Source organism: Pristiophorus japonicus, chromosome 17 (genome assembly GCF_044704955.1).
Source record: "Pristiophorus japonicus isolate sPriJap1 chromosome 17, sPriJap1.hap1, whole genome shotgun sequence".
NCBI classification, from domain to species: domain Eukaryota; kingdom Metazoa; phylum Chordata; class Chondrichthyes; family Pristiophoridae; genus Pristiophorus; species Pristiophorus japonicus.
This window is the reverse complement of record NC_091993.1, coordinates 110417101-110441279: the sequence shown is the minus strand read 5'-3', so window position 1 is coordinate 110441279 and position 24179 is coordinate 110417101. Positions and strand designations below refer to the sequence as shown.

Genomic DNA, 24179 nt, shown 5'->3' with positions numbered 1-24179 from the left:
AATCTGTGTCCATTGTTACCAACCCTTCTGGCACACAGTTTCTCTGTATTTACTCTGATCAAAACCCATCATGAATTGAACACCTCTATCAAATCTCTTCCAAGGAGAACATCCCCAGTTTCTCCAGTCTCCCCACATAATTGAAGTCTCTCATCCCTGGTACCATTCTGGTAAATCTCTTCTGCTCCCTCTCCAAGGCCTTGACATCCTTCCTAAAGTATGGTGACCAGAATCAAACACAATACTTGAGTGGAGGAACAATTTTTTTTTAAATAAAGGTTTAGCATAACTTTCTTGCTTTTGTACTCTATACCTCTTAATAAAGCCAAGGATCCCATATGCTTCAACAGCCTTCTCAACTTGTTCTGCCACCTTCAAAGATTTGTCGACATACACCCCCCAGATCTCTCTGCATCAATAAGAAAATCCAGTCTAAAATGTATGAAACAAATGTATGTATTTACCAGAAGTCTTCAGGAGACAGATCCAGTAGAATTATAGAAATGCAAGGGATTGACAATTAAACGTATCATTTCACAACTATGTTGGAAAGTCTATTGATTGGTCAGTTGTGACTGCAAAGTAGTGCAGGTGTTGGTTACCAAGCAATACTTACTTTATCATTTTGACACTGTTATACTCATTGTGCTCCACCGCAACTATCAAGCCTCCAGAGTCCAAAATAGTGTAGTAATGGGGCCCCTTTAAAGCTTTAAACCAGGAATATCCACCATCATCAGACACATACACATCAGGTATCATTACAGAAATTGCATCCCCAACACTGCCTAGAAATGGCAAAAGACAAAAGTAATAAATGTGGGGTGACTTTAAAAACTGAACAGCAGCAGCTGCTTCCCCAAAACAAAATCTCATTGTAGAGTATTTTGCACTCCCAGCACGCTGCTGCAACACTAAATCTGAACAGGATCATTAACAGTAAAGACTAGGTGAGGTTAACAATGTAAAATATTAAATTATATTGAATATTATTCCCATTTTATCCTTAACATGCCTTCCTTTTCAGCAATGCCAGAAATAGCTGGAAAATTCCAATTACAGAATGGGGGACATTCCTAAAATTGCAACAGCAATAGGATTAAATGTTATTAGGCTAATATTCTGAGAGTCTCCATTCAAAATGTTAGTCCATCTTTTTCTCTTCAGATGCTAAGAGCAGCATTTCAAATTTCCAACCTTGGCAGTTAAAAAAAAAAATCGAAGCTGCAATTAATGTTACATTGCTGTCTAAGAAAGTATTTGTTTCATTTGACATTCTTGTCACTGTTTAGCAAAACTACTGAATTGATCCAAAAATGAAGATATTAGCATGAACCCATTCCTCCCATAACAACATTTTGGTTACGTTGTCCTCTAATTGATCTACACCATTAATATTCTGTGTGCCCAACATCTGCAAAAAGTAAATGACAACATTTAACTGTACAAATACAACATGGTTATAAAAGTGCAATCTACAAATAAAATTTATGAACAATCACATACGAATGGATCCTGTTCTTTTAGGAGGATATCAGGCAGAAAGTAGCCGGGGCTGCTCTGGTGCAGATCCTGCCAGTTATACAAAAGCTCTGGCAGGGCCCATGAGCAGCTCACCTCTCCTTTTGACCAGGAAGCAATGTATGCCATGGGAAGACCTGAAAAGGAGTTTTGACTTTTGGGGGACAGTGGAAAAGAGGGGAAGAGAAAGCTTTTAAAATAAACCATTTATCAAATGAACTACAGGCATGCTCGAAGCAGTAAACTTCAGTATCGTTAGCATGGTCAGAAAATAAAATCGAAAAATGCATTCTTCAGTGAAATAGCAATCTAAGTGTCGAAGAATATGAAAAGCTATAAAATAATTGACAGAACAAAAAAGTCAAATAGCTTAATACCATGTGCTATGATCAGACCGACTGCATTTGGCTCAGACAGTGGTGGCATTGGTACATTCAGCTTCTGGGAAATGCTGTAGGATGCATGGATATGCAGACTACACTGTGGAGATTCAAAGACAAAAGTTAGAACTGCTCAACCATGAATCAATTTGTCAGACTAAGAAAAAAACATTTTAAAAGCATTAAAATTTAGGAGACAGCAAGATGTAATACATCAGTTCAACAAAAATACTCCAGGATAACTTCAGACAACATTTTATTAAATGAACTCAGCACTGTAAAAATTGGAATATTCAACACAAATATTTTAATTGGTTTATATACAGTGAATCTCATTACAAAGCCAGAATTTTCCCTGGTATCCCACTAACATGTTAACATTACTAAATTCCTTGTGCACTCTTACAGTTCTTAACCAATACAGTTCTTAAATCAAAGTAAAGAAAATCTTAAATTCACCAGCTGTAATATATTATTGGGATTTGAACTTCCTTGAAGCATCATTTCAGTCAAAAAAGCTCAAACTACATTAAAGTAATATGATTGTGAAGACGGACACAGTTTATTAGTCCCAAGTTTACTCTGTTGAGATATAACTGGGTTTAATGCTCTTATTCCTACTCCAATATATTTAATTCTGGGGGCAAGGTCAAAATTTCTATGAAAGAAGTTGTGTGCTAATTGGAGTACGAATACTAAGAAACCTGAACAATGTGAGCAAGTTTCTATGCTGCTGGAACGCAGATCACTATTCCCAGATATTTGCACAGCATGTCATTTTCTTAGAATTCATTGAAAATATTACTTTAAAATACAAAGCCCAATCTTCATATTTAAAATACGCAAATGTGCTAAACTGTCATGTATCCAAACTAATGTCCTATTACACTGGATTGCTAGTACTATACTCCTACCTCTCAAACAGCAAGTCTAGCAGAAGGTATCAAATATAGGACTCCGACCACACACTACTGATATTAAACTGTAGAACAGGGTGGAAGACCTACCCACAGTTTAACTTCACAATGGATTTGTGCTGATGCCTACAGCACAACATTTGGAGCCATTCAATGAGGTCATGGCTGATCGGATCTTGGCTTCAACTCTATTTTTCTGCCTGTTCCCCATAACCCTCGACGACTCAGTTCAAAAATCCACCCTGAATATATTCAATGACTCAGCCTCCATAGCTCTTTGGGGTAAAGAATTCAAAAGACTCACGACCCTCAGAGAAGGAATTCCTCCTCATCTCCGTCTTAAATGGCGACCCCTTATTCTGAACCAATGGCCCCTAGTTCTAGATTCCCCCCACAGCGGGAAACATTCTCTCACTAATCTCCCACAAGTTATTATTGACCTTAATTTGCAATCGGGGCCTCCGACCAGCAAAAAATCTATGAACTTACCTGATGATCCCGGAGGTTCGGACAATTGCGCTCTTGGACCTCAATGCATAGGACTATGTAGAGGCCCACGTATCCCGGGGGTGCATGGGGTTCGCAAGCAACTCTGGGATCACGTGGGCCGGCCCAACCAATGAAAGGAGAGATCCCCATTTTTACTTAAGGATTCTGTATGCACGGAATCACCATAAGTATGAATGGGAATACCCCCAAAAAAGATGTACAAAGAAATTTAAAAAAAACATGACATTTAAAATCAAAATGGAATTTAATTAAATATTTAAAACAAAAATTTAATTTTGAAAAATAAATTTACAGATTTTAAAGGGGCTAAAAGTAAACTTACCTTATTTCACAGGTTTTAAAATGTTTAAATATTAAAAAAAGTTAATTTTCTGTTCTTTAAAAGTTTTACAATGGTAAAAGTAGGCCTGAAGCTGGGCAGGGATGCATGCAAACCATGAAGATGATTCTTGACAGATCGCAAGTTCCGGGTTTTCACGCATACACTTCGCATACGGGTGCGTGCACACCTCCAACGCACCTGTAGGGACTGCAAATTACAGCCCAATATGTTTCCCTGCCATCATTTACACACTCCTACAGGATGAGGCAGACTCCTTGGATGAACAGACAATGTTCTGTTAGGAAGAATATGTAAGCCAGGTTAAACAGAGCATCACTGCATGTGTGCAGGCACACATTTGATGCTTAACTAGCTCAGATGCAGTAGAAAATTCTTCAGGAGCTGCTTCACTGGCCCCATCACTTTCCTGCTGGTAGCAATTAAACTACAAGTGTTCTCTAAATAGTAAAGAAAGTAATGTACTATGGGATGCTGGAGATTTGAAATAAAAACTGAAAACGCTTCAACCAGTAGCACCAAGGCTTCGGTCCATACCATGCTACCATACACCTGAGGTGCATTGCAGCCATTCGCTGCCCACTCCCTACCATAATTATATGATCCTCCTTGGAAGTACTGCCGTTTAAGGGTATATTCATGTACTATTATACATGCGCTGCATATTTCATAAATCTGAGATACCCGATATTCCAAGCTTAAGATTCCTATTGATTTGAGGAGTAAATTAGAACTAAGAACACCTATCTTCTCCAACAGTACAAATTGGGAGTTGGGGTTGGCAATCCAACTCCAGAACAGTAAAGCAAGAGTTGAGACTACCTCAGGTAGGTACAACTGCACACCACGTGTAGTATAATTTAGCCTGGCATGAAGCTGCATTTTAAAAGTACTCAGGCATCCATTAGATGTCAAGAACTTTATAAATATTAAAAAGATGGAACAATAATGAAAAGTTTTACTTTTGCCCACGTTTAAGTCATTAAAAAAAGTCAACTGCCTGGAAGCAGAGATCTGCACGCGTAGAGGTGCAGTGTTGCATACGTCAATATAGGATGCCGCAAGGCACTGGAGGCAGTGTAATTCTGGTATAAAATCTGTGCATCACACCATAATTTATAATAAGATATCAATAGCCTTCTATAGAACTGAGTCCGAACACAGAATATTTCTACGTTATAACAACCATATTCCTAGTATATTAACAAGTTCAGTGCTCAGGCAAACCATTCCTGTTTAGCAGTTATAATGGCATTTTAAGCCATTTTGCCCTCTTATCTGTAAAGTACACTCACTGTAAGCTAGTCAGAAAGCATGTTCTATTCTAAACATTTCTCAAAGTGGCAGTTTTGAACTGTATTAAAAAAAAAAAATCACACTTAATATGCTGCACAGTGACGACTTCAGCAGAATGTTTATCACATATCAGTCAAGAGGTCTCAGCTATACCAATACACACATTTATGGCACATACTCACCTCATCCTTATTTTTGGCAGTCGAATCACAATCACTATTCTCTGGTTTTCTTAAGGGCTTCCACTCTCCTCCTCGATCAAATGTAATAGCAGACTGAACAGAACCATCTAAAAAGAAAATTAAGATGCTATATAACAGTCAAGACAAGACCAGTTTTCCCTGGATTTTGAGAACTAAATGTGTCAGCTGTGGTTCAGTGGATAGCGCCCTCGCCCCAAAGTCAGAAGGTTGTGGGTTCAAGACGTTGTCCAGACACTTGAGCACAAAAATCTATGCTTACACTCCAGTGCAGTACTGAGGAAGTGCTGTTCTGTTGAAGGTGCCGACTTTCAGATGAGACGTTAAACTGAGGCCCTGTCTGCTCTCAGGTGGACACAAAAGATCCCATGACACTATTTTGAAGAAGAGCAGGGGAGTTAACCCCAGTGTCCTGCCAATATTTATCCATCAACATGTTGGCCCCAAGTTTCCACATGATTTGCTCCTGATTTTTAGGAGCAACAGGTGGAGAACGGAGTATGTTAGAAATCGGAATTCTCCACATTTAAGTTTTCTGCAGTTCTAGTCAGGTAGAACAGTTTCACTTTTGAACAGAATTTTTTTTTCAAAAGGGGGCGTGTCCGGCCACTGACGCCTGATTTGAAAGTTTCCACAGTGAAAACGTACTCCAAACTAACTTAGAATGGAGCAAGTGAAGATTTTTGTAGGCTTGAAGAAACCTTGTCTACACATTAAAAAATCAGGCGCAGGTTACAAATTAGGCGTCGGGAACGAGGTGGGGGGGGGTAGGAAGGGAAGTCATTACATTCTACAATAAATCCTTCGTTATACTTATACAAATAAATCCAACCTGAATAAAAATTTCTAAGCAAAGAAAAGATTAAATAAACCATGTTCCTACCTGTGTGAAAGTGCTTCAGGCAGGCCTTTCAGGCAGCGGTTTGCCGTCGGGACCGACTGACGGCAGGGAGAGGCAGGGAGAAGGCTGCAGGAAGCCTCATTACTTGAGGCAGCCGTTTGCCGTCGGGCCCGACGGACGGCAGGGGGAGAAAGCTGCAAGAAGCCTCAGTGCTGATCATGGAAGGGCAATGTGGTTTTATTAAAAAAATGTTAAAAATTGAACAGCTACAAAGAATTTGAATAGTCTCAAACAAGTGCATGTGTCCCGTTTATCAGTCTATCTTTAATTACAGAATGCACTCCCTCACACACAGAAATATCAAGAAAATTAAAATACAAGCCTTTGCAAGGGTTCAATAAACAAATTTTCACTTTTTCTGCAGCACTTTTTAAAATGGCCGAGTGCCAATGTTTCCTTCAGACTGCTCTTGCGCGAACGCTCCAACACGCACGCGCAGGGTTGCCGGCACGAAAAAAACTCATTTAAATTGTACCCGCCCCCTCCTACTTACAAAATCGGCGCGAGTGGTAGGCTCCGCCCCCTGGGCGCTGCGCCAAGCAGACATCGAGCTGCAAAGCGCTCGAGAATAGCGCGTTTTTTTTCAGGCGCCATTTTCGGCGCGAAAAACAGGCGCCCAGCTCAGAGGGGCGCCTGTTTTGCCGCGTGTGGAAACTTGGGGCTGTTATCTGGTCATTATCACATTGTTGTTTGTGGGAGCTTACTGTGCACAAATTGGCTGCCTTGTTTCCCACATTACAACAGTAACTACACTTCAAAAAGTACTTCTTTGACTGTAAAACACAGACATCTGGTGGTCATGAATAGCGCTATACAAATGCAAGTCTTTCTTTTAAATAAGGCTAGTGGTGAGTACCAGCAATGACAAATTAATTCCAAATGGAGTTGCAATCTTTGACTGACAGACATTTTCACTTACTGTATAACTCCCAATGGTATTTTCTGGCTCTTTGCCAAATCACTAGAGCCCCAAATGCTTAGCTTCACAAGTTGTGGCTCATTAGCCAATCACAAAGGATCAGAAAGCAGCTCAGGCCATCTCATGAAGCAGGGTAGGGAGAGGGCGAAACAATTCCCATTAAACAAGCACCCTTAGGACTTCACTGGTTCCCAAATAATCGTGATATGTCCTGTAAGCATCCAAATTAAGTTCTCAATACATCTAATAAATATAAAACTGGCTCACTGAGCAGCGGTCTACTGCATGGAAGAACCCAAACTAATGCATCACAATCAAAAAATAATCCTATCACAAAGGCTCATCATCACCTTCGCAAAGGCGATTAAGGCTGGGCAATAAATGATGGCCTTGCCAGCAGTGCCCACATCCCATAAAAACAAATCAAAATATTATCCAAGTGTCTTTTGCTTGTTTACCACCGGTGTAAACAGATTTCTTTGGCTAGAACTTCATTTTCATTTAAAGATGCAGTATGTTTTAGCCTGGCAATGGAACATTAAAAATATATGAAGTTTATAAGATTGAATAAATATCATTTATTATTTTCAATTTTACATATTATAAAAATGAAAGTGTGCATGTTTATACTTCTAAATCAGATCAAGTTTTAAGAAACGCAAGTATGTTTTACTTACCTTCAGCAAGTACACTACTAACGTATACTCCACGCAATGAAGTAACATTTGTGAAATCTGTCTCGCCTCCTGTCGTTGTGTACAAGTGTCTCTCAAGAGATTTAGAATACACTATTCCACGATCATCTGAAACATAAATTGTGCCAAATCCCGTATCTATATGGGGGGAGGTGGGGGGGGGGGGTGCGAGGGAGGAAGAGAAAGAAAAAAACATTTAATGCAAAAGGTTACAAGTGTACGATGATCTTGTGTAACATCTATAGGATTGTTTAAATTAAGGAGACTGGGCAATGTACTGATTTTGAAATCAGCTCCTTCACTCCTGGGATCAGAGTTTGAATCAGTGCAGACCGGTGAGATAAAATTAAGCCGGATTGCTACAAGGGCCCTAAATCAATGTGAACAGCCTCAATCCAGTTCATGTTCACAGCAAAAAATAAAATCAAGACAAACTGTGTTGCATGGAGATAGAACATTCATATTGTGGTGACAGTCATCTGTGGTTAATTATAAATTTTGGGAGGAAAACACAGGTGAAGCTTAAACCTGCACCAAACTCATTCTATACCTGATCTGGGAATGTTTGATGCAGACAATGAGTGCCGAAACTATAATAGTATTTCTATTCCCTATTGATATCCTTCAATTTGATCAATACAGAACAGTTTTACTAAAATGTAAAAGCTGCAATTTCTTTCAGATACTGTTCTATTATAAATACAACAGTTTTTTTCATAATTTACAGACATTTAAATTTTAGTCCAAGTCTACAAATGGAGCCATGACACCTACCATAATAAAAGCCATTAACTAACAAACTTAAGTGATTCAAGATACTACCAATGAAGGTTTAACTTGGTGGCTCTTCAAAATCATCACTTTGGGTGTCAAATCAACTTGGATCGATACAACACCATTAACAGAAAAACGTCCCAAGGTGCTTCACAGAGATGTAATCAGACAAAGGAGATTTTAGGAGCAGTATACAAAAAGTTTGATCAGAGGTAGATTTAAAAAATCTTTATTAAAAAAAAGCAAGGGCAGCGGAGAGGTAGAGGGATTTAGGGAGGGAGTGTAGGCCAAGATGGCTAAAGGCACAGCTGCCAATGGTGAGGCGAAGGGAGGAGAGATGTACACAGTCAGAGGAATGGAGAACTTGAAAGGGGAAGAGTGTTGCAGGATTGTCGAAGGGGCTAGGCCATGAAATTATTATTTTTTTTTTTTTAAAGTGAGAATTTTAAATTGGAAGCATTGAGGACTGAGAGCCATTCTACGTCAGCAAGAACTTAGGTGATGGATGAGCGGGCGGATACGGGCAGAGTTTTGGATTAACTGAAGTTTACAGAGGGTGGAAAATGGAAAGTCGCTCAGGGGACCATTGGAATAGTCAAGTCTGGAGGTGACAAAAACATGGATGAAAGTTTCATCAGAAGAGGCAGGTAATGTTACAGAAGTGGAAATAGGCAATCATTGTAATAAAGAAGATATGGGATCAGAAGTTCAGCCCAGGGTTGTTATAATAAAATCAATAATGAAAAATCTCAAAGCAAAAAAGGAGATTTTAACTATCGTCTTTTCTCAGCATTGTTAAAGATTGTAGTTCGCTAGTAAAATTCAGTTAAGCTTTCTTTCCGCTTCATTTCTGAAACATGCATAACTTTTCCAGAAAAGCCTCTATTAATTGGGTGATACTGGTAATATTTTTTTAATGATCTTTAACCTACTAAGCAACATCCTTAAAGATGGAGCTTGACTATTAAGTCAGACCACCCCCTCCCCAATTTAAAACAAACTTGTAAAGAATTAGGATGCAACTTCCAATTTTCGCCTTCCAAAAATATATCATACCAGGTCATTTCAGACAACACAAGGGATATTGGCTTCGAAGATCTAATAATTCAGACAGCGAAATTTCAACATCAGCTTTATGTTAATTTTTCTCTCGCATCTGTACTTAAATACTTTTCTGCCATCATCTACACCCACCATTCCAACTAAAACACTACAGAACAGGAATTTCTTATAAATTAACATTCAACCTCAACACCTACCACCAGGGTCATCGACATGCATGAATACCATGTCATCATTTGCAGCCAGTATGGAGTAGAACTGTTCAGCGCTTACATGAGGCAACTGTGCCATATTCCAGGTGTCTCCCATATCCAAGGACACATGGAGTGCCCTTAAACTGGCCTATAAGTGACAATATAAATAGAAACATTTCTAATAGCCGTAATGCTGAGAAAAATCCAAAGATTACAAACAAAATCAAACAGATTAATATGAATTCATTATACATAATTTAAGGGACCATCATTTTTTCAATGTTACTTTTGATATCCCAATCCAAAAAGTACACAAGATAGGTAAATTCTCGCTTGCTCTCTCTAGGAGTGCTTGCACCTTTTTCAAAAAAAAAATCCTGGATAGTCCCAATGTACTGAATTCTCCAAATTGCATCTAATTGAATTCTCCAAGCTGTATCTTATTGAACAGTACTTAACAGGCTATATAATTTTATCAGAAATATTGGTTTACAAACATTAGTCAACCAATGGCTTAACTGATCTATCTAAACTGCAAAAAATAGTTTAAAGCTGCAATATACCACTCTACAAATGCATACGTATAAAAATCCCAAGAAAATATTCTAAAAATTGCTACTTCAAAGTCAAGTTTACTATTTTGCAATGGAGTGTGATCAGAAATGCATAACTTAGGATTGTAACTGGAAACTGCAATTCTAGTCTCTATCTTGCCTTGCTCACTAAAAAAAATTTAAATTCTCTTACAAGAACATCTAATCCAACCTAAACTGTCCTAGTTAAATTTCCATCCACGGATCTTTATTCACTAACATTTATTATTTGACAATTGTGAAAGTTTATAGATGAACACACGGCTACATTTTTTGATTAGAAACAGATTATTAGATTTTCCTTATTGAACAAGTTGAAATTTAAGATGGAGAATTCCACTTTCTATACTTCTTTAGGATTATAAAAACACATCAAAAGTCTGCCCCAATGAATGGTACTACATAGTATTTCTCTTACCCCATCTTAAAATTTAGGAAACATTAGGAGATACCAACAAATTAAAGACACTAATGATCAGATAAGATGCTAGGCTACATAGTTGAGCACCTGGATGAGGATTTATTCATAATAACTTACGATAGGAATTCTGATGGGATTTGATGAAATTCATCAAAACAGCACTGCATATATGGAGTACAGCTTGCAAGGATCAGTGCTATTTTAGCATATTGAATTTTATATCATCTCAGATGTTGGCCAGAGGGTGCTGGATAAATAACATTTACAATTGGCTATATTTGAATGCACACTGAATTACAGCTACATTAAGTTACTACAGCAGGAAGGAAGGCTATGAGGAAGTATGAACCCAACTCTATTAGTAAATAAAAGCTTCATAATCAACCACCTTGTACACTGAGCTATGCCTCAATTCGATTCAAATAATTAAAGTACAAGATATTCTTTCGTAAGAAACGCTAGTAGCACTCCAGAAGTATCCAATTGAGTTTTCAAGCATTGCAACTTTCTGGCCATTAGTAGTTCAGCAGGTCATGTTCAATTTTGCAGTTTGAGGGCATATTAATAGTTACCCAGAGTGGGTTATTTAGTACTATAATGTACATAAATGTTGTTTAAGTCAGATCTCTTCACAGAACTGAATAACGAGAGATTGAGGAGGCAGCCTATAAAAGGCACAACAGTCGGGGAGCAGCCAGCAGGAGATTAGGAATTGCAGGATAGCTAAGATGAATACGTGGTTTGAGGAGTGGTGCAGAAGGGAGGGATTCAAATTCCTGGGACATTGGAACCGGTTCTGGGGGAGGTGGGACCAGTACAAACCGGACGGTCTGCACCTAGGCAGGACTGGAACCAATGTCCGAAGGGAAGTGTTTACTAGTGCTGTTGGGGAGGAGTTAAACTAACATGGCAGGAGGATGGGAACCTATGCAGGGAGACGGAGGGAAGTAGAATGGGGGCAGAAGCAAAAGATAGAAAGAAGAAAAGTAAAAGTGGAGGGCAGAGAAACCCAAGGCAAAAATCAAAAAGGGCCACATTACAGCAAAATTCTAAAGGGGCAAAGTGTGTTAAAAAGACAAGCCTGAAGGTTCTGTGCCTCAATGCGAGGAGTATTCGTAATAAGGTGGACGAATTAACTGCGCAGGCAGCAATGAACAAATATGATATAATTGGCATCACGGAGACATGGCTCCAGGGTGACCAAGGCTGGGAATTCAGCATCCAGAGGTATTCAACATTCAGGAAGGACAGACAGAAAGGAAAAGGAGGTGGGGTAGCATTGCTGGTTAAAGAGGAAATTAACACAATAGTAAGGAAAGACATTAGCTTGGAGGATGTGGAATCTGTATGATTGGAGCTGCGGAATACCAAAGGACAGAAAATGCTAGTGGGAGTTGTGTACAGACCACCAAACAGTAGTAGTGAAGTTGAGTAAACAAGAAATTAGGGAATGCGTGCAATAAAGGTACAGCAGTTATCATGGGCGACTTTAATCTACATATAGATTGGGCTAACCAAACTGGTAGCAATACGGTGGAGAAGGATTTCCTGGAGTGTATTAGGGATGGTTTTTTAGACCAATATGTCGAAGAACCAACTAGAGGGCTGGCCATCCTAGACTGGGTGATGTGTAATGAGAAAGGACTAATTACCAATCTTGTTGTGCGAAGAGGAACCATAATATGGTAGAATTCTTTATTAAGATGGAGAGTGACACAGTTAATTGAGACACTAGGGCCCTGGACTTAAAGAATGGTAACTTCGATGGTATGAGATGTGAATTGGCTAAAATAGACTGGCGAATGATACTTAAAGGGTTGACGGTGGATAGGCAATGGCAGACATTTAAAGATCACATGGATGAACTTCAACAATTGTACATCCCTGTCTGGAGTAAAAAATAAAACAGGGAAGGTGGCGCAACCGTGGCTAACAAAGGAAATTAAGGATCGTGTTTGAATCCAAGGAAAAGGCATATAAATTGGCCAGAAAAAGCAGCAAACCCGAGGACTGGGAGAAATTTAGAATTCAGCAGAGGAGGACAAAGGGTTTAATTAGGAGGGGGGAAAATGGAATATGGAAATAGGAAGCTTGCTGGGAACATAAAAACTGACTGCAAAAACTTCTATAGATATGTGAAGAGAAAATGATTAGTGAAGACAAACGTAGGTCGCTTGCAGTCAGAATCAGGTGAATTTATAATGGGGAACAAAGAAATGGCAGACCAGTTGAACAAATACTTTGGTTCTGTCTTCACGAAGGAAGACACAAATAACCTTCTGGAAATACTAGGGGACCGAGGGTTTAGTGAGGAGGAGGAACTGAAGGAAATCCTTATTAGTCGGGAAATCGTGTTAGGGAAATTGATGGGATTGAAGGCCGATAAATCCCCAGGGCCTGATAGTCTGCATCATAGAGTACTTAAGGAAGTGGCCCTAGAAATAGTGGATGCATTGGTGATCATTTTCCAACAGTCTATCGACTCTGGATCAGTTCGTATGGACTGGAGGGTAGCTAAGGTAACACCACTTTTTAAAGAAGGAGGGAGAGAGAAAATGGGTAATTAAAGACCGGTTAGCATGACATCAGTAGTGGGGAAAATGTTGGAATCAATTATTAAAGATGAAATAGCAGCGCATTTAGAAAGCTGTGACAGGATCGGTCCAAGTCAGCATGGATTTATGAAAGGGAAATCATGCTGGACAAATCTTCTAGAATTTTTTTGAGGATGTAACTAGCAGAGTGGATAAGGGAGAACCAGTGGATGTGGTGTATTTGGACTTTCAAAAGGCTTTTGACAAGGTCCCACACAAGAGATTGGTGTGCAAAATTAAAGCACATGGTATTGGGGGTAATGTACTGATGTGGATAGAGAACTGGTTGGCAGACAGGAAGCAGAGCCAGGATAAACGGGTCTTTTTCAGAATGGCAGGCAGTGACTAGTGGGGTGCTGCAGGGCTCAGTGCTGGGGTCCCAGCTATTTACAATATACATCAATGATTTAGATGAAGGAATTCAGTGTAATATCTCCAAGTTTGTAGATGACACTAAGCTGGGTGGCGGTGTGAGCTGTGAGGAGGTTGCTAAGAGGCTGCAGGGTGACTTGGACAGGTTAGGTGAGTGGGCAAATGCACTGCAGATGCAGTATAATGTGGATAAATGTGAGGTTATCCACTTTGGGGGCAAAAACACAAAGGCAGATTATCTGAATGGCGGCAGATTAGGAAATGGGGAGGTGCAACGAGACCTGGGTGTCATGGTACGTCAGTCAGTGAAAGTTGGCATGCAGGTACAGCAGGCGTTGAAGGAGGCAAATGGTAAGTTGGCCTTCATAGCTAGGGCATTTAAGTATAGGAGCAGGGAGGTCTTACTGCAGTTGTACAGGGCCTTGGTGAGGCATCACCTACAATATTGTGTTCAGTTTTGGTCTCCTAATCTGAGGAAGGACGTTCTTGCTATTGAGGGAGTGCAGCAAAGGTTCACCAGACTGATTCCCAGGATGGCAGAACTGACATATGAGGAGAGACTGGATCGACTGGGCCTGTATTCACAGGAGTTTAGAAGGATGAGAGGAGATCTCATAGAAACATAAAATTCTGACGGAACTAGACAGGTTAGATGCAGGAAGAATGTTCCCAATGTTGGGGAAGTCCAGAACCAGGGGACACAGTCTAAGGATAAGGGGTAAGCCATTTAGGACTGAGATGAGGAGAAACTTCTTCACTTAGCGAGTTGTTAACCTGTGGAATTCTCTACCGCAGAGAGTTGCTGATGCCAGTTCATTGGATATATTCAAGAGGGAGTTAAATATGGCCCTTACGGCTAAAGGGATCAAGGGCTATGGAGAGAAAGCAGGAAAGTGGTACTGAAGTTGCATGATCAGCCATGATCTTATTGAATGATGGCGCAGGCTCGAAGGGCCGAATGGCCTACTCCTGCACCTATTTTCTATTTACTCCTGATTTTTTGGAGCAACTGGTATTGAACGGAGTATCTTAGAAATTCAAATTCTCGGCATTTAGTTTGCTCCAGTTCTAGTCAGTTAGAACAGTTTCACTTTGGAACAGAAATTTTTTTTCAAAAGGGGGCGTGTCCGGCCACTTACGCCTGTTTTCAAAGTTTCGGGCAGTGAAAACTTACTCCAAACTAACTTAGAATGGAGTAAGTGAAGATTTTTGTACGCTCGAAAAAACCTTGTCTACACTTTAGAAAATCAGGCGTAAGTTACAAATCAGGCGTAGGGAATGTGGGGGGGGGGTTTAAAGGGAAGTTTACAAACATTAAACACTTCAGTTTTACAAATAAAGAGCCATCGTCAATAATAAATGATAAAAACATCAATAAATCAATCAAAAATAATTAATAAGAAATAATGTTTTTTTTAAATCAATAAATAAAACATTTTCTACTTACCGAATGCAGCACCGGGAGCCCTCCAACAGCGTGCTGGGATGCCCCCCCCCACCCCCCAGTGCGTGTGTCTCTATCTCTCGGTCTGTCAGAAACACAGACGAAGGGGGGAGAGGAGGAGAAGGAGAAGAGGGGTGGGGGGAAAGAAAGGAGAGGGGTGGGGGGAAAGAAAGGAGAGGGGTGGGGGGAAAGAAAGGAGAGGGGTGGGGGGAAAGAAAGGAGAGGGGTGGGGGGAAAGAAAGGAGAGGGGTGGGGGGAAAGAAAGGAGAGGGGTGGGGGGAAAGAAAGGAGAGGGGTGGGGGGAAAGAAAGGAGAGGGGTGGGGGGAAAGAAAGGAGAGGGGTGGGGGGAAAGAAAGGAGAGGGGTGGGGGGAAAGAAAGGAGAGGGGTGGGGGGAAAGAAAGGAGAGGGGTGGGGGGAAAGAAAGGAGAGGGGTGGGGGGAAAGAAAGGAGAGGGGTGGGGGGAAAGAAAGGAGAGGGGTGGGGGGAAAGAAAGGAGAGGGGTGGGGGGAAAGAAAGGAGAGGGGTGGGGGGAAAGAAAGGAGAGGGGTGGGGGGAAAGAAAGGAGAGGGGTGGGGGGAAAGGAGAGGGGTGGGGGGAAAGGAGAGGGGGGGAAGAAAGGAGAGGGGGGGGAAGAAAGGAGAGGGGGGGGAAGAAAGGAGAGGGGGGGGAAGAAAGGAGAGGGGGGGGAAGAAAGGAGAGGGGGGGGAAGAAAGGAGAGGGGGGGAAGAAAGGAGAGGGGGGAAAGAAAGGAGAGGGGGGGGGAAAGAAAGGAGAGGGGGGGGGAAAGAAAGGAGAGGGGGGGGGAAAGAAAGGAGAGGGGGGGGGAAAGAAAGGAGAGGGGGGGGGAAAGAAAGGAGAGGGGGGGGGAAAGAAAGGAGAGGGGGGGGAAAGAAAGGAGAGGGGGGGGGAAAGAAAGGAGAGGGGGGGAAAGAAAGGAGAGGGGGGGGAAAGAAAGGAGAGGGGGGGGGAAGAAAGGAGAGGGGGGGAAAGAAAGGAGAGGGGGGAAAGAAGGAGAGGGGGGGGAAAAGAAAGGAGAGGGGGGGGGGAAGAAAGGAGAGGGGGGGGGGAAGAAAGGAGAGGGGGGGGAAGAAAGGAGAGGGGGGGGAAGAAAGGAGAGGGGGGGGAAGAAAGGAGAGGGGGGGGAAGAAAGGAGAGGGGGGGGAAGAAAGGAGAGGGGGGGGAAGAAAGGAGAGGGGGGGGAAGAAAGGAGAGGGGGGGGAAGAAAGGAGAGGGGGGGGGAAGAAAGGAGAGGGGGGGGGGAAGAAAGGAGAGGGGGGGGGAAGAAAGGAGAGGGGGGGGGAAGAAAGGAGGGGGGGGGAAGAAAGGAGAGGGGGGGGGAAGAAAGGAGAGGGGGGGGGAAGAAAGGAGAGGGGGGGGAAGAAAGGAGGGGGGGGGAAGAAAGGAGAGGGGGGGGGGAAGAAAGGAGAGGGGGGGGGAAGAAAGGAGAGGGGGGGGGGGGAAGGAGAGGGGGGGGGGGGAAGGAGAGGGGGGGGGGGGAGGGGGAGGCTGAATGGGCCGGGCCAGATTTACAGGTAGGTGGCGTCGGGTCGGGGGGAGCGCGGGTCGGGTCGGCGGGGGGGAGGGGGGAGGGGGGAGGAGGGAGGTCGGGTTGGTTCGGGGGGGCAGTCGGGAGCACGGGTCGGGTGGGGGAGGAGGGAGGTCGGGTTGGTTCGGGGAGGGAGGGAGCGCGGGTCGGGTCGGTTCAGGTCGGGTCGGGTCGGGCAGAGGGAGGTCGGGTCGGTTCATGTCGGGGACGGGGGGGAAGGAGGTCAGGTCGGGTCCGGTCCGGGTGGGGGGTGGGCGGGCAGAGGGAGCGCGGGTCGGGTCGGTGGGAGGGAGGTCATTTCGGGTCAGGGGGTGGGGCGGGGGGAGGAGGGAGGTCAGGTCGGGTGGGGGGGGGGGGGGGGGGCGGGCGAGCGCGGGTCGTGTCCAGTCCGGGGGTTCAGGTCCGGTCCGGTCCGGGGGCGGGAGTCGAGTCTGGGTCGGGTCAGGAGGAAGCAGGAGCTGGGCGTGGGAGGCAGCCTTATGCACGCAGCCCCCCAGTGAGGTCATTCGGCCAGGGCTAGGGGCTGCATGCTTCGGGCCCCTCCCACAGTTTTGGGTGCCTGGAGCTACTGCACATGCGCACCCACTGTAACGCGCATGTGCAGAGGTCCCGGCACTGTTTTCAGCGCAGGGACCGAGCTCCGCCCCCTACAGCTCGTGCTGCGCCGCGCCCGACTCAAGAGGACCAGCAAGGGAGCCGGAGAATACGGAAGTTTTTTTTAGGCGCACTTTGTGGCGCGAAAAACTGCCGGCCAGGTCGGGGCTGCGCCGTTTTAGGCGCGGCCGGAAACTTGGGCCCTATGTTTCCATGTTTCGAACCAGACATTATTTTAGGATACAAAATCTTGGGCAGTAAAGCTTCCTTCTGTAACTATGCTTAAATAAACAGGTCAACACCAGGGTTTCTTAAAACTTTGATGTGTTTTTAATGTTGATATTTATATATGCAGATAGAAAAATTGTCACACACATTAAAATATTGTTATAGCAACTTAATACCCTCTAATAATCACCTCCACAAAGCACACTATAGTAAATAGAGTACTTCAAATTCAATTATGTTGTGTGTCTACTAAAAGTTATTTTGTAGATCTCTAGTTTGCTTTAACAAGGTTTTAAAATATTTGCGCATAAATATGAACTAGATTTTGTACAAATGTTTTCAGCATAAAAAATATTTATACTTTTATTCCTGCAACTGAAAATGGATTATGCAGTACAAAAAGAATAAAGGGGATAATAGCTTAAAGAAAATACAATGCTGAACATGCAAGTAGTGTATGTTTTATTTTCTGTCGATTGATTGGGAATAGTATCTCAGTTCTGGAGTGGCACAGTTTCAACATGGTTGAGCTCAACTTTTTTTTGAAAAAGGTGTTGAAACTGCAGATAACTTTCAATATCTGCTCAATTACTTATTATTACATCAATTTTTTTGTCTCCCCTCCTAAACTTCAGGCAATGACTCTTTTCGGGTGCACAGTTCTACATGAGTCAGTCACCTTCCAGTACCACATGCAAGTTGCAATTATTCACATGCGAGACTAGACAGGGAGCGCCTGTACACTTATTGACTATCTAGATCAGGCATGACAGGCAAGTCTGATTCTATTCTCACCCAATTACCATATATACACATCTTCAACAGGAGTTGCTAAATAGCAACCAAAACCAGTTAGCAAAATCTCCCTCCCTAGCTGTTTTCTCAGGCTGCTGAGGAAAACTGCTTCGATATTACTGAAGTGCTTTCAAAAGGGCAAGTCATTACCTAGCTGCTCTCACTTCCTCATGGCATTTGCGATGACCTGGGAACAAATTACTCTCCCATTGTTGCATCATGGCTTGGAAGATGAAAAAAAGAGAATATGCCTTCAACAGCCAAATTATAAAAAATAAATATTTTTTTATAGTGACCATAAAGCTAGTAATTGTTCACATACATATTTCTGAAAATTTCAGTTACACAAGTCTTTACCTTATCAGTCATAACAGAAGCAAAGAGGAAACGTCCTCCGAGTCCAAATGAGTAAATTTTTGATCCAACAGTTTTGAATGATTTTCCAAAATCATCTGTTCTTTTAAGTTCTAACAGGCCCCTTGCAGCTAAACACAAATAAACTGCATCTTCAGTTTCCATACATATTAGAAACAGAATCCAGACTAGATTACTTACACGAATAATTTTAATAAAACATTTCAAATAGTTAATGCTTTGGACCCAGCTTAATTGAACAAATACAAGCTTTAAAAGCTGGTCAGCTATTTAAACATTCTTTATCAACTAGAAACCAAAACCTAGGCTTTTCTACTGAATAGGAAGCTACATGGGGTTAAGATACTTTAGATGTTCCCAATGGGCAATTACCATAGTAAAGCAACAAATAAAAACAGCCGACATTGTTAACCAGCATTCACATACTAAGAAACATGCACAGCTTTAATGCTTTCCAGCATTATCACTGATATACAGATTCTGGGACACAGGTACTAACAATGTTATCCTGACAGCAAGTCCACACAATTAAACCGATTATCTGCAGTTTTTTTGAATGCAACTCATGCATACATGTAACAGTCCAGTGAAGAGAGCAAAATTCAAAGCACATAAAACTAGTTGTTCACTTTTACAGAAGCCTTTTAAAAAAAACTGCAAGGGTTTAAGTCTGCTTTAAGCTGCACTGAAGTTCCCACATAACTGTTGCTACAAATTGAACAAAAGGCATGTTTTTTGTAAACCAAATTTTTTTAAATTGTAAACAAAAACAAAGTGAGTAAAAATCCTGATTCAGAAGAACTTGAAATGGTCTGGAGTTTATGTTTTTGCTGCTGACCACCTCTCCATTTAATGTATCGGTTTACCCAGCACAGTTTTACTCCAATTTGCCGAATGATGGCTTCTCTTGAGCCAGCTCCAGGGCAGTTGCATGCGACTTTTGTAACCAGAATTGGGTAAATATCAGTGCACTTCCAATCCTTTTAAGGGCAAATGTTAGATTAATTGTGGAAAGAAGAGAAAATGTATTTCTGTATTACTTGCACAAGCAATTACATGCAGCATAATTTGCTAGGATTACATTTCTACACAAATCATATTTCATAGATGTGCCAAATGAACAGTTAGTGGATAAAAACAAATCCCTACAAGCTTCCAAAGTAGCAAGAAAAGTAAAATTAAAAGTAGCACAAAATGAAAGGGACACAATAGATGGTGAAAGTGTCAATGCTATACTGTGAAAACTAAAAATTACAACAAAATTATAATCCTACAAATCTTTCTAAAGTACTGCAAAGTAGAATTTTTATTAACTAAGTAAAAATGTATATTATTGACTAACTTACTACAAGATCCATTGGGGTGGGTTGTGAAGAAAATAGTGTCATCTTGTCCCCTGGAATAAAGCGAAGACAATCAAATGGAAAATAATGCTTACCATACAAGATTTAAATCATACAACATTTGGGGGGGGTGGGGGGGGGGGGAAGGGCAGGGAAGAGGAAGTACTTCCAAAAAAAACAAAACGATAGGGTGTTCATAATAGCCAAACACTACAAATCTGTTTCATAAACAAGAAATCATGTACAAATTCACTTCAAACTAACTTATCTACATCTGCATGAATTTAGTTATTAAATGGAGTCACTGATTTTACATGCTCAGTTTTCCCCTTAGAGTGAATCTGATACACAAGGGAACTCGCTTACATATTTGGAGACCAATTTTAGCAAACAATATTAGCTTAAAAAAAGTATTTTTCTTGGCTGAAATTAGAGAAGACAGGAAATTCAGTCTTGTTGTAGAAAGTACGCAGAATAATGTCGGGTACAAATTTCTGTTCTAATAACCAGTCTAGTAGCTAAATGCAATTCCTACATGTTCTTCAAATTATACAGCGAGTAGTGGTTCAAGCTTATAACAAATGCACTGAAAATATAATAGCCCCAATACAATGACAAGTAACCCTTTGGATGAAGTACCAATCGGAGTGATGAACTCTACTGATATTAGAGCACGGTCATGGAGTCAAATTTACTATTTATTCCCTTTAAGAAAAAAGAAACTACAGTATTTTCTCAGTCTGCACATAGAAAGCAATATTACTAACACCCTCCACAGCTAAATCCTCTACTAGTATGGATTATCCTCAAAGGCAAGGATAGCTCAAGCCCCCTTTTACAGCCTCCTGCAACCCACTTCCACTACTCCCTCCATCCAAAAACATGAGAAACTCTCAGATTCCCTGCGTCACCAAAATTAAGACCATCTTCTAACCAGTCACCCGTTCTTAACTTCCTCCTTCCCGGCACCAATTGCATGTCACTTTGTAGCTTTTCCCCACGCTTATCTTCATAACACTAAACACCTGCTTCCTCAACCTCTCCAACGGGCCCAAATTTGGCCAGGAGTTGCTCTGTTTTTTCTGGAGTATATTAAAAATCCCCATTCTGCACATTTAATTTGCGCCAGTGTGAGTGAGTTAGTTAGGATTTTTCTTAGTTTAGTTTTTTCCCCCCCCCAAAGGGGGCGTTACCAGCCACCTACACCTGTTTTGGCCATTTAAGCCAGTTTGGACAGCTAACAGTTGCTCCAAACTAGCTTAGGCTAGCGTACGTGGCCACTTGTGGCACGCACAGAAAACCCTTGGCGAATTAAGAAATCAGTGCAGGTAAGTACATTCTAAAGCACCAAGCATTAAACAAAGCACAAAAATAAACATTCAATAATAAAATATACAAGGAAGCTGAGAGGGCCTGCACCTAGCCCAAAGACTTACAAAGCACTAAATAAAGCACAAAAAGTAATAAGCAATTAATTAATAAAAAAATAGAAGGAACCCTGCACCTAAAGCACCAAGGCCAAAGTAATAAGCAATCAATCAATAATAAAAAAATAGAAGTCCTACCAAAACATGGCCCTTGAAGACAGTGGGCCGCCGATGAGGGAGACCATTCGGCCAGGGATAGGGGCGGCGCACTTGGGCGCCTCCCACACATTCTCAGATTCTGGGGATGAGGAGCCACTGCGCATGCGCTCACACTCTAGCGTGCATGTGCAGAGGTCCCGGCACTGTTTTCAGCGTCGGGACCTGGCTCTGCCCCCGAATCCAGTGGCCACGCTACGCCACCATCGAGGAGAGGCTGGGGAGCGGCCAAAATCAGCCCGAAGATTTTTGGAGCACATCGAGGCGGACAAAAGCGGCGCACCTCTGGTGAGTGCGCCAGAAATCTGTACTGGGCAAATTCTACCCCAATACAACTACTTTTCTTTACTTTTAATGCTCATTGATATAGCCAATTTGTTTTTTTGTATGCACTTCCACCAAAAAATCCTTTATAAAAGATTTTCCTGAGCCCCTCCACCCTTTCTAATTACTACCTTATCCCCTAGCCTGTCTTTGGTCTCAAGGTTCTGCACCACACCATCACCACTCAGCCCCATGCTCACCTCAATCTGGTTTCTGGCCTGCCAACAGCACCAAGACCACCCTAGTCAAAATCACTGGTAATCTTTGTGACTGACACCTCATCTTCTCTTGTGCTTTCTGCAGCATTCTATATGGTCAATCACTAATGCTCTCTTTCCTCTGTGGTCCATCTCTATGGGACCACACTTGCTTGGTTCCACTCTTACCTCATCAGGGAAAGCACAACTCTAGCAAAGCAATTTTTTCACACATGGTCACCTCAGTCCCAAAATTTAACCCGTTTGTTTCACACGTTGCTTCTTTGTGACATTATCTATAAGCATGAGCTAAGTTTCCATACATATGCTGATATCACCCGACTCTACAAACACCACTGTGCTGTCATACCTGCTTTTCCAATATAGTCATGTTTAAATCACAACCCTTCTCAATTTAACATTGGCAAGACCAAGCTATTTTGTGCAACCCCAGCCACCAGATGGTGCATTCAACAGATGTGAGGTGACTTCAAAGACTACATCCTATCCATCACCAAGATTATTTCCTTCCACCTCAATGTCACCTGCTTCCAGCCTTACCTCACCTAGGGCCCAATTTTGGCCAACCCATTTTTTTGGCATACTTACCCTTTATGCGCCGTTTTTGTGCGCTGGAAAAAAATGGCCCCATCTTGGCCATTCTGAAGAGTCTGGAGTGCCGTGGCACAGCGCAGATTAAACAGTGGGGGGTGGAGCTACAGCCCTGCGCCGAAATCAGTGCCGGCAGCGTCATGCATGCGCAGTGGCGTCGGGTCTGGTGTTCGTGCATGCGCAGTAGCAGCGCTCTCTCTCTCCCCTCCTCTATTCCCCGCCCCCCCCCCCACCACCACCACCGATGTCACGTTCGGTCGCTCTGCTTTGCGTGCTCCCCCACCCCGCCGAAGGGCTTGCCGGTGCGTGCCGAGCCCAGCCAGCCGAGCCTCTCCTCCCCCTCCTTTCAGCTTCCCGATGAGTCTTTGCCGGCCGCCCCTTTCCCAGGCCGAATGGCCTCCGGTACAGGCCTGTGCTGCCTTCCCCGGCCGAGTTCGAGTCAAGGTAAGATTTACTATAAGTCTTTATTTGTTGTTCAATTATTTACCCGAGTTCTTTATTTTTAATGAGTTATTTAAACTTGTATTTGCAATGTTTGGTGCTTGGATGCAGGTCCTTACTTACTTACCTGCGCCGATTTCTTAATTGTCCGTTCAGTTTAAGGTAGGATTTGATGCAGTACTTTTATTTGTTACTTTAATGATTTACTTCACTTCTTTATTTTTTATTGAATTGTTATTACTGCTTGTGCTTTGTTTGGTGCTTTAAATGTAGTTACTTGCACCGATTCCTTAACTGTAAGTAAGGTCTTTCTGTGCGGACAAAAATGGACACATCTCACCTAGAGCCCCAAGTTAGTTTAGAAACATAGAAATTTATAGCGCAGGAGGCGGCCATTTCGGCCCATCGTGTCTGCGCCGGCCGACAAAGAGCCGCACAGCCCTTCGTCAGCAGCCCTAAAGGTTACATACAAACCCATGAACAATGACGGAAAGTCAAAGAGCACCCAGCCCAACCAGTCCGCCCCACACCACTGCAAACCCCCTTATAACAAAACATCTACACTCCACCCCAACTGGAGCCATGTGATCTCTTGGGAGGGGCAAAAACCAGATAAAAACCGAGGCCAATTTAGGAAGAAATAATCTGGGAAAATTCCTCTCCGACCCACCCAAGCGATCAAAATTAGTCAGGGGCAGGGAGGTGTTGCTACAATTGTACAGGGCCTTGGTGAGGCCACACCTGGAGTATTGTGTACAGTTTTGGTCTCCGAACCTGAGGAAGGACATTCTTGCTATTGAGGGAGTGCAGCGAAGGTTCACCAGACTGATTCCCGGGATGGCGGGACTGACCTATCAAGAAAGACTGGATCAACTGGGCTTGTATTCACTGGAGTTCAGAAGAATGAGAGGGGACCTCATAGAAACGTTTAAAATTCTGACGGGGTTAGACAGGTTAGATGCAGGAAGAATGTTCCCAATGTTGGGGAAGTCCAGAACCAGGGGTC

General features: G+C 42.6%; 1 protein-coding gene across 1 annotated transcript in view; it reads right to left on the bottom strand.

Moving 5' to 3' along the window:
• The window catches only part of sort1a (sortilin 1a), a 93102-nt gene that overhangs the window by 34283 nt on the left and 34640 nt on the right, over positions 1-24179 (bottom strand). Inside the window, exons 7-13 of the mRNA XM_070859048.1 lie at positions 20020-20069; positions 18656-18783; positions 9713-9857; positions 7662-7817; positions 5147-5253; positions 1899-2001; positions 617-788 (exon numbers count right to left, since the gene is read on the bottom strand). Of these exons, the coding sequence (XP_070715149.1) occupies positions 617-788; positions 1899-2001; positions 5147-5253; positions 7662-7817; positions 9713-9857; positions 18656-18783; positions 20020-20069 (861 nt within the window). The remainder of the gene's footprint in view (positions 1-616; positions 789-1898; positions 2002-5146; positions 5254-7661; positions 7818-9712; positions 9858-18655; positions 18784-20019; positions 20070-24179) is intronic.